The sequence below is a fragment of the Zeus faber genome (assembly GCF_960531495.2).
Source record: "Zeus faber genome assembly, chromosome: 11".
Taxonomy (NCBI): Eukaryota; Metazoa; Chordata; class Actinopteri; order Zeiformes; family Zeidae; genus Zeus; species Zeus faber.
Genome location: NC_137205.1, coordinates 30,688,620 through 30,699,822, shown reverse-complemented (window position 1 = coordinate 30,699,822; position 11,203 = coordinate 30,688,620). Strand labels below are relative to the sequence as shown.

The 11,203-nt window shown below is 48.9% G+C and overlaps 1 protein-coding gene across 1 annotated transcript; it reads right to left on the bottom strand.

The window, feature by feature from the left end:
- Nucleotides 1–5,738: 5,738 nt before the first annotated feature.
- Nucleotides 5,739–7,491, bottom strand: pvalb8 (parvalbumin 8; the record flags this gene model as incomplete). Its single annotated transcript, XM_080010140.1, has 4 exons — nt 5,739–5,764; nt 6,141–6,250; nt 6,846–6,978; nt 7,431–7,491. 4 exons carry the CDS (start codon nt 7,489–7,491, stop codon nt 5,739–5,741), a joined length of 330 nt encoding a protein of 109 aa, XP_079866266.1.
- Nucleotides 7,492–11,203: the final 3,712 nt, after the last annotated feature.

The following is an 11,203-nucleotide window of genomic DNA, read 5'->3' as shown; positions in this document are numbered from 1 at the left end:
CATTCATCAGATGACCTATCGACCATGCAGGGGTGGTTGTAGGCATGGGCACGGGGGGCAATGCCACACCAAATGCTTCGACTGCCCACCCACCCCACATGGATTAGAAATCCCTCCAAGTTTGTACCGGGTCAACAGTAGGAAGTGACACTGCATTCCATGTAAACTCGGAAAACTGTAATTCATAATATGTGTTAAAATAAATTATAATCGATTCAAAGGGAAATGTTGTTCACCATTAACTGGGCACGCCAGCATGCGTTACGCTCACTGTCTCCCAACGGATGTGAACCCATAAGAACGACGCAAAAGAGTCCAGGACAGACAGGGAGAGAAGCAGAGTCCAGTTGATCAGGCAGAGAAGCAGAGTCCAGGGATCAGGCAGAGGTTTGGACAGGACTCGAGCAGTAGTTGCGGGAAATACTCAGCGTAATACAAGAGACAATCTGGCAGAGAACACAAGGAAGCGGACTGGTATATATACTGAGGGACTAACCAGGGCATGGCAAACCAGGTGAGCGGAAGGGATTGACAGCAAAGCAAAAGGGAGTGGGGGGATCTGAAGTAACATGGAGGTCAGTGACAATTGGTATAAGAAAATGACCAGATGGCAATAAAACATGAAAACAAATTGTGCTGTGAGATCACGCCGACACCATTAGGCCCAATCTCAAACTAAATCACACTTTTAATCTGGACCAACTTTTGGATTAATGGATGTGGACCTCGACAATAGAGGAAATGGATCATTAAGACCGGACAGAAGGAGCGGACTAGTCCTTCATCGCCTCAGTCCAGGACTTTTACAGACACTTTTCAAATCTGCTCAAATTTAAGTCGGATCATTTGAGTCCTGATTCGGAGTGAACCCCGTCTGCGAAACCTATTTTTACATCAGACGTGAAGCTCGTCACTGCTGGTGCCGGACGCTCCGTGCAGGAGGTGAAACGCTCCATAGAGTCCTTCACCTTCACGTCGTTCAGCAGAGTTTCCCCGTGCGCTGACGCTCGCATCTCCCTCATATTTCCACCGCCTGTCCGTGTCATCACCGGCAGACCTCTCGCCGTTATTGTCCCGTCACAGTTTCTCTCTCTCTCTCCATCCCTCCCTCCCTCCCTCTCTCTCTCTTTCCAACCTTGAGCCCGGATAATCTGCTTGACACATTATCTTGCTCAGTCGTCTCATGTTCCCTTCCTGTTTACCGCCCGCCGCTCCCTGACCTGGGGGGTCACGCCACCGTTGTGCCGCCCCCCCTCCACACCCAGGACTTGTGTTATGACACACCGGCTTCCCCAATCTGACCCCCCACCCCAGCGCCCCCCTAGCCCCCACCCCGCACCAGTGACGCAGCACTGATATCTAAAGATGACACAGGCATACATTCATGATAAATGTGAAACACCTTGCAGAATATGTTTTCATAGATTGAGGAAAGTATTATAGAAAAAGTACAAAATGATTCCTAAAAATATATGATTTCATCTACTGTAAGTGTGTATACGAATGTTGTATAAAACCATTCGATTATTGAGTATTCAATTATAAAGCAAACGGATTTTTATATATTATTGAATATCCATTTAGATCTATTTTGTAATATTATTTTATATATTCCTGAAAATAAATAGTGTAAATTAATTAATATACAATAAAATTAATTCTTGTTCTGTTCTGTTCTGTTCTTCTGTTCTACACATTTGTTTATTTTTGAATATTTTTGATATACAGTATTCCTGAAAATAAATAAATAAATGTACAATAAAATAAATTGATTAAGTGAGTGAGTGAGTGAAAATAAATTGTAAAACACTGGCATGTATTGCATACTTCATGGAGAGACCAAATATTGATGTATTTCACAGTATATTCCATTATATTTTTGAAAATCTGTGAAAATATACTGTATGTTCTGTGTACCAGCGGCAGGAGTGAGAGTGACAGTGTCCATTTGTACTTTTAACATATGGAATATTCGTATATGTGCATTCTGTCGTATAAAACTTTATCATATTATCTGTAGACACCCTTGCCTGTGCATCAACACACACGTACTGTACGAACCAAGATGCACACACACACACACACACACACACACACACACACACACACACACACCCGCACAAGCGGTACTTAAATACCAACAGCCTCACTCCCTCGCGTCGGTTGGTTATAATAATAAAGTAGATGATAATAAAGTACTGTTTCGTCTTTATCTCATAATAATAATAATGCTGAGCAGAGTCTCCTGAGTCATGAGACAGAGGAGTGGAGTAGAGCCCTGATCCTGGGCAGGAATGAGTGGGTAGCAAAAGCCCCTAAAACCTGTATGATAATCCCAGGGCTCCCAGCTGAACCGCGCCACCGCCCGTCCCCGACCGGCCCCCACCGGGCCCCACCGGGCCCCCGGCACCGTGCTGATGCCGGGGTCTGGCGCCCGGGCTCACGGAGCTGCAGGTGCCTGCTGTAATGGCCGGGTTCCCCCTGTAATATAAACACACACACGCACGCGTTCTAAAACGCTGCCTAAGTGCCCAGAGAGGACCTCTGCGGCACGCCTCCAGCGGGTGGGTGAATGAGGAGGTGGTTGTTAGATTAAATCCCATGAATCCTCTAAGTGCAGGGAAAGAGCAAACTGCGTTCTATTTCCAGAGCGGTGGAGGTGGTGTACCGACCCGGAGAGCGATCCAACTCCTGTCCAAGACCGGAGGAGGTTCACTGACAGACACATCATTGAGCAGAAGTAGAAGCTGCAGCAGAGACTGTGATGGAGTTCAGAACCATAATCTGCTCTGTTGTTCTGCTCTGTTCTGCTCTGTTGTTCTGTTCTGTTGTTCTGTTCTGTTCTGTTCTGTTCTGTTCTGTTCTGTTGTTCTGTTCTGTTGTTCTGTTCTGTTCTGTTCTGTTCTGTTGTTCTGTTCTGTTGTTCTGTTCTGTTGTTCTGTTCTGTTGTTCTGTTCTGTTCTGTTCTGTTCTGTTCTGTTGTTCTGTTCTGTTGTTCTGTTCTGTTCTGTTCTGTTCTGTTGTTCTTTTCTGTTCTGTTCTGTTCTGTTCTGTTGTTCTGTTCTGTTGTTCTGTTCTGTTGTTCTGTTCTGTTCTGTTCTGTTGTTCTGTTCTGTTGTTCTGTTCTGTTCTGTTCTGTTCTGTCTGTTGTTCTGTTCTGTTCTGTTGTTCTGTTCTGTCTGTTGTTCTGTTCTGTTCTGTCTGTTGTTCTGTTCTGTTGTTCTGTTCTGCTCTGTTGTTCTGTTCTGTTGTTCTGTTCTGTTCTGTTGTTCTGTTCTGTTCTGTTGTTCTGTTCTGTTGCTCTGTTTTGTTCTGTTGTTCTATTCTGTTCTGTTCTGTTCTGTTCTGTTCTGTTCAAACACCTAATTTAAACATTCTGACAGATCTGAATTTCTGTGTGTGTGTGTGTGTGTGTGTGTGTGTGTGTGTGTGTGTGTGTGTGTGTGTGTGTGTGTGTGTGTGTGTGTGTGTGTGTGTGTGTGTGTGTGTGTGTGTGTGTGTGTGTGTGTGTATTGCTGCCCTGGCCCGTGCAGCGTGCAGGTTCATCAGGGTTCGGGCAGAAAGCTGCAGTCAGGCGTCACTCGATCCCGCGCTGCAACACCAGGTCCCCACAAGGTCAACACCACGGCTTCACCTCCGACGCTCATTCACACACAACCCCCCCCCTCTCTCTCTCCCTCTCTCTCTCTCTCTCTCCCTCCTCCATCCTTCCTCCCCGGAAGGACGGAAGTGTGTGCCCCACGCCCGCAATTTTAACTGCATACACAAAGAGCGGACATTTAGCGCTGCGGTTTCCGGGGTGGCGGGGCACTGGTGTGGTTGGCCGAGGGCCGACCAGGTGGCCCCCCTGCCGGCTGTGTTCGGGTCCTGGTGGCTTGCCCCTTGTGCCCGGTGGTTTCCGCCCTGCGGAGTGTGCCGTTTTCCGGGGCTCGTCGTCGTGGATGTGGGTTGCAGTGTGGGAGGCGGCGGTCGGCCTTAGTGCCACTGCGCAGCTGCCTTGTGGCGGGTGCCGGCCGTAGTGTAGGGGCCACATATCTGGCTGTCTGCGGGTGATGGCGAGGTTCAGTTTGCCCAAGGTGGGTGGATGTTGGGGTGCCCCATGTTGCGCACTCGACTACATGGCTTCAAGCTCAGGGCTTCTGGCCAGGTGGGGCATCTCGCTGCTTGCGGTATGGTGGGCCTTGTCTTTGCGCAAATGGTTGGTGGGCCTGGGGGCCCTGCCGCCTCAACCATAGGGTGGGCGGTCCTGGCGGGTATGTGGTCCGGTGTCAGGCCTGTGGTCTGTGCCTGGCGCTTGGGGCCCGGGTTCTGCGCTTGCGGGTGCGTTTCATGCCTGTACATGAAGGTGGGTTGTATGTGTGCACCTCAGGGGTGCAGGCGCTCCCTGGGACTGGTTTATGCTCCTCGGGGCCGGGCGCGGCTTTTGCTCCACAGGCTCCCGTCTTCTCTGGGGGCCGGGGGGTCTTCTGTGGCTGCAGGACGCGGTGCTCAAGGCTTTCATACGGTCGTGAAGTGTCTGTATGGCTGCGGGACTCAGGGGTGGCTGCGGGGCCTTTTCCGCTGCTTCGAGGCTACGATATAGTTCTGACTTCATACCCCAGAACCAACTGGTACAGTCTGTGCATTCACCTGTGAACACGTTCACATTCGATAATTTACTTCTTCTCCCTTTCTCTCCTTTACCGCCATAGTCACATTAGAAATACGTGTTGTCGCCTGATGTTTCCATGTTCATGTTTTGTCAGGTGCATGTTGTTGTTTGTCCCTGTGTTTGTCTGCCTCACCCGTGCTGATTCCCCCTCTTGGAGAAGAAATTATGAATAATTGTTTATAGATAAAAACATGGTAAGATGGTTCTCCAAAGAGGAGGATTGGTGGCTCTTGTCATCCCACATCCCACAGGACAGAATTATTGCAGCAGTTGTTGATGATTAATAAAGAGTGGCATTGCAGGTGGAGAATTTGAACCCCACTTGCGGATTAGCTCCGTCTTGGATGCAATGGCACAAATACCCTGTGTTGTATGCCAAGACTGCTGACAGCACAGGTAAGAAAAATACAAATAAAATGAAATAGGAAGTGTGTGTCACTATGTCTGTTTGAGTGCGTGTGTGTGTGTGTGTGGGTGGGTGAGTGTGGGCGGTTATGACTGAGCGGGTACAGATTGTGTGTGTGTGTGCGTGTGTGTGAGCGCCCGTGCGTGCGTGTGCGCGCACGTGTCCACAGAAGACGGACCAAACTTCCTGCTGGTTAATTACACCTCGCCGTACATGAGACGTTTGAGTGGAATCCTCACCAGCGGACCTGCTTACGCAACCGTCTCCCACTAATGGCTCTGAGAACACAACATTGTATAATGCAGTTCGCCGATAACACCCCGCTCTTCTGCAGCTTCTTCAAACATCTCTCAAAAATCAATACCAAAAGAAAAAAAACACAAAATCACAAGAGCAAGAAACCTGGTGTGGAATTCATTTATTATCTCAGTAGTTTGGTAAATGGTACATACTTGGCCAATAATGGTGTTATAATCGCATCGAAACATATGAAAAAAATAGTCTAACTAGGTCTAACTGGTGACAAAGTGGATGTCTGTCGGGCGGCGAAATCATTTGAAAATAAAAGAAGGAACATGTGTGTTTATCTAACCGGGTTGAAAGACGGCCAACTAAAGGGAGAGAGTCCATGGAGTGGTAGAGTGGAGGAGGAGGAGAGGCGGAGAGGCGGAGTCCAGTTGTTCAGGACATGACTATGGTGTGGAACTCTGTGGAGAGAGAAGGAGAAACCCAAATGAACATGGAGGTGCATTACAGCATCTACCCTGGTAAAATGGTTTCTACGATCACGTCTGACAAATCCACGAGGTCATTCCCTAATCTTCACCAATGTCTGCATGCCCTGTCACTTTTTACATCCATGCCATAACAGCGCTGTAGCCTTAGACTCCAAGTTTTTTCGGAAATCTCCGCTTGCATAATGCAGAGTGGGGGGGGGGCTCCGACCCCGTGCCCACTGTGACGCCTCCTACATTTGATCCAGTTCTCGGGTGTGTTTTTCTCCCCCTTTGAAGGGCAGCCATCTCCCCGGAACCGGGGGGGGGGGGGTTGGGAACACGTTTGGGCGTCGGCTCACGCACTCACCCTCGGCCCCGATCTTTCCGTCGCTGTCGTCGTCGGCGGCGCACAGGAAGGCCTTGGTCTCCGTGTCCGTCAAAACACGAGAGCCGGGGACGAACCTCTGCAGGAAGAACCTGGGACACGGGGCACGTGGATGGTCAGTTGCACGCAAGATAATACTCCCAAAGAGGTTGTGTATTCTAACAAGAGACATGACACCTGACGTATGCATGATTCATGAGGAGGAACCACATTGTACATGGCATGAAATCCATGGTCAGTTCATATCAGTGAGTTAAGGACGGAGTGAACTTGAACTTGAACTTGAACTTGACTTAAGGTGTTGATGTTGAACGCCGTTCCGCTGTGATGCCTCATTGAAAACGACCTTCTAAGCACTTTTAAATATGTTTAAGGACAGAAAAGAACATAAAAAGGAGGATAAAGTTACTCATTGGTCAGTGCGGCTGAGCCTTGGACCATCAGGGCCTTGACTTAAAACGTGGTTTCAACGGGTTCATCGTTCATTTACCGGAGTGAATAAAATTAATGAAAGCATTAAGGGATGGCACTGATGTCCAGGACCACAAACCTCTTCTGGGAAGCTATCCATTCCGTTCAATTAGCAAAAAAAAAAACTGTAACTTCCATCATTTTAAAGATGTCATTGACCAATTGACCAAAGTCTGGGGCCAAGTCCCGAGCCTCTGCGCCGGCTGCCGCACTCACTTGAGCTCCTCCTCCTCGATGAAGCCGCTGCCATCGTTGTCCAAGATGCCGAAGACCTTCTTCACCTCCTGGGTGCTCTTCTTGGAGAGGCCGCACAGCTGGAAGAACCTCTTGGGGCAGAAGGAGTCCGGTGCTGATGGACCGAGACGCGGGGTCAGGATCAGAAAAGGCAAAAAATGGCGCGCGACACTGACTCAATCGAATTTCATGACAACTTTTGAGGGGTACCCCCCCGTGTCGATAATTTGATGATATTTTGGGGGATATTGGTGCGTTCATAACATATTTTCACGCAAGAAATGCCTCGACACCTTTGCAGTCTATGATGTTCAGGAAACTGCATTACTTTGCTGTAACCCCAGATGATATCCAGTCTCAAATCACAGTATTGATATTGGACTGATTACTGGTATGATGCCCAGCCCTAAAAGCAACAATATAAAATCAATGTGTATTCATTATACTCTAAATATCATATACTTTACGGTTGATTTAAGGTTACGCGATCGCGGCATCTACTTTCTACGCTTTGGGGGGAATAATTCCAGTGAAGAAAGCAATTGATGGTACTAGTGGAAGACATACCTTGGCAGTCCTTGATTGCCTTGTCGATGGCATCAGCGGAGAGGATAGATGAGAGGGACATTTTAATCCTGTCGGAGAAACATGATTGTGGATTACTGACACACATTTACTCGGGCACAGCAGCAAATCTTCGGACATGACATCGGTGGAGAGCAAAGACAGTATTTGCCTGAGACAGTGTTGGAGTATTTCTGTGCCAAGTCCATGCGCCAAATGGAAGTATTTGGGGCTCTCTATATACCGACTGTCCGTTGTCATCTCTTTTAGTTGAAAAAACAACAGCTTAAAATGGCATTTACATTATGCTGGTACAGGCTGAGCATCTGCGCTTGCCATAATGTCAGTTTATTAACGGGAGCCGTTGCGCACAGCTGCGCTCTTTTACGCACGGAGCTGCGCGCCCAGTTGTTTGTCCTGTTTTAGGGAAATAGCTCCCGAAACAAGACCGAACGAATAGCACTGCATAACCGGCTGAGATGCACTCCCAAGAACCAAGGAGACCGAGGTAAAAACCTGAGATGCTGAAACAGCGGAGCTGGAGCTCACCTTGGCTGCGGCTGCGGGTTGGAGATCCAGTGGAGAGGCGCGGCGCTGTGGTGACTCCTGTCCGACAGCAACACTTTATATAGGTCTGATCCGAGTGACAATGGGGTTTGCTTAGGTTACCTGTCTGTGGATCAAATTCTAACTGCCCGCCCCTGATCCAATTTCTCAGCTAACTAATTAACCTTTACTATTTATAACCCGGGGACAAAGGGACTGGACCTCGGACATCTGTGTGTAAATGAATGAATTAAGTCAAAAGTGTCTTGTTCTTCCTTCCTACCACTCCCCCTGCAGCCCGGCGCGCTCCCTCCCTCCTAGGATTATATAGTAAAGGAAGGAGGATGCTTCTGTATTCTCTTTCCCTCTCTCTCTGCCGCCCTCCCACTCCCACGCGTGCACGCACGCGCGCGCGCGCGCACACACGCACACACACACACACTCACTCACTCACACACACACTGTGCGTGTCTCTGCCTCTGCTCCCCTCATGCAGATATCTTTTTACAGGCAGCAATGCAAAAAGAAGTGCAGCTGAGCGCAATGAACTAAATGGTGGAAACAACAGTCGAACCTCTTCGTCAATCGGATGGAAAACAATAAAAAAAAACAAAAAACACGACGACGTGTTCATGTGCCTCAGTGGCTGCACTGAATTATTTGCAAAACATAGTCCCTCCACTATTATAAGTCAACCAAGGTCATGGCGGAGGCACGCAACCTCTGTTTTGGCCTTCGGAGCCATGCAAACCCGCCGCCACGCTCAGCTCAGTGCATGTGCCCGGTATCATTCAATATCAGCGGCAGGTTCCCAACAGACGGGGTGAGAGCAGGGCTTCCAGGCGGTCCTCAGCTAAATGATGACTCGTTAAAACTCACGATTATCATTGTTATTTATTTTTAAATTTACGAGACGTTAGCGCCGTCAGAGGACGTGCAGTGACGACTGTCTGGATCCTGGTTTCACTGGTATCTCCCCAAAACTAAATCACATACAATGACAGGGGTCCATGGACTGTTGTGTATTAAATTGAGGTTCCTTGATGTGGAGAGGGTCGAGAATCCCCGCGTTGGACTTCCGCAGCCCCACCCCTAACGTCTCTTTAATCACGGCGAGGATGGGTTTTTTCCCCCCTTTAACCTCACCGCTGCCCCCCGCCGGGCGGGAAGTCGCCACGAGGGGCGTGAGGTCACCGCCTTGGACAGCCGCGCCGATCGAGGCACGTCGGGGTCACTCTCCCCTCCCGCTGATGATTTGGCGCCGTGCATTCAAAGGCACGACGTGACTACAAGTGTCGGGGATGAGGGGGATGTGAGCGGGTGGGGTGGGGGGGTGGTTGAGCGGGTGAGGTCACGCCAAGTCTCACGGATCTGTGGCCGCGGTTTTGGCTTCCAAGGAGGTCGTTTCGAACTGTGCCTACCGCGCCAGTTCCTCCACATTTTTGTCGAGGCGGATGCTGCTCGGGATGTCCGTCCGTCTGTCTGTCTGTCTGTCCGTCCCAATATAATTATCTGTCTGTCTTCCTGCCCGTCTGTGTAATTATCTCTCTGTCGGTGTGTCTGCCTCCGTTCCTGCCTATTTGTCCATTGGTGTAAAGTGACCGATTTAGATGTGCGGGTCCAGAGGACGTTCATTGCCCCCAGTTGGTCTGACACGCAAGCAAACGCGTGGGTCATTAAGCAGAAATCCCTGCAGCAGCTCCACGCCAAGGTTACTCCTCCCGCCGTACACCCAGGTGGCGTCAAGGTGTTTTTTTTTTTTTGTTTTATTTCTCAAGCGTCTGAAGCTTCTAAATAACGTATACAATACGGAATAATAACGATTTGCCGCAATATCAGTTTCTGTACAAGGAATTTGTTCCGCTCGTCTTATCTCAGCTACAGCATGTACAGTCTATTAGTGAACCACACCCGTGGGATCCATGGAGCTCTGTGTGGTGTGTCTGTGTGTGTGTGTGTGTGTGTGTGTGTGAGTTTGTCAGTGTGTGTGTGTGTGTGTGTATGTGAATGTGTGTGTGCGTGTGTTTGTGTGTGTGTGTGTGTGTGTGTGCGTGTCTGTGTGCACATGAGTGTGTGTGTGTGTGCGTTTGTGAGTGTGTGTGTGCGTGTGTTTGTGTGTGTGTGTGTGTGTGTGTGTATGGACCGGTCTCCGACTTGACTATTTCTTTGGTTTAGAAGTCCAGCAGACATATGCGTCCTCAATTTGGTACCAGTACAAGAATGTGTGTGTGTGTGTGTGTGTGGGGGGGGGGGGGTGTGTGTGTGTGTGCGTGTGCGTGCGTGTGCGTGTCAAAAGAGTGAAAAAACAATCAGGTTTTGAAGAGGTCCTGATGTGTGTTTAAGACGGAGGGGCTGGGGCCGCGGTGCTTCTGGAGCCGCCGTGTGATGTGCAACGTGACACGGTGAGGGGGCATCCTTGGGGCCAGGCCCAGCGTGCAGCCCTGCACCAGCTTGCAGACCGTGCCGTCCTGCAGGCCGTGCACAGCTGCAGCGGCCGCCGCCTCGTGGCTCTGCGAGCGTCAGCTGGCGAGCGGGAAGCGGCTCAAACAGCAGGTAGCGTCGCGCCCGGAGCGGCGGCTCGGACGAACGTTTAGTGGTCTCGTTGTCCGGAGCGATGCGGTCCTCGTCGGTGCATTTCTATTTCAGATTTTCTCTTCCATAATTTTTTTAACCGTTTTGTTAATTTCTTTCCGGTCGCCCCGTGTGATCGTGCGAGGGGATGAAGCCGACACGTGGCTTTGATTTGGCTGATGATTTGTGCAACGGATGAATTAGCTTGAGATGTTACATGCACAATATCCTCAAAACTCCCTAAAACTTCATGAGTTTGTCACTTTGAATAAGTTGAAATCCATACTGTTTAAACTATATAAGGCGATGAAGCAGTAGACTGTATGGACCCTACTGTTGTACTTCCTATTTCCGCTTCCTTCTAATGTTCTTATATTTATCCCTATTTGAAGGTGTGAATGTTGTTTCCTGCTGTATAGTGCTGTGCCTTTTTATGTTGTGTATCCTGTTAAATGGTCTGCTGCTTTCTTGGCCGACTTTCTGCTGTAAAAAAGGTAACTGGCAACCCGCGAAATAGAAAATAAATAAATAAATACCGACATACATAAATACAAAAATAAATACCTCAATTGTCATAACTCGTCCACAGGCTACAGGTGCGTATTTTATTTATTTAATCATTTATCTGATTTATATGATTATTTATGTATTTATTTATT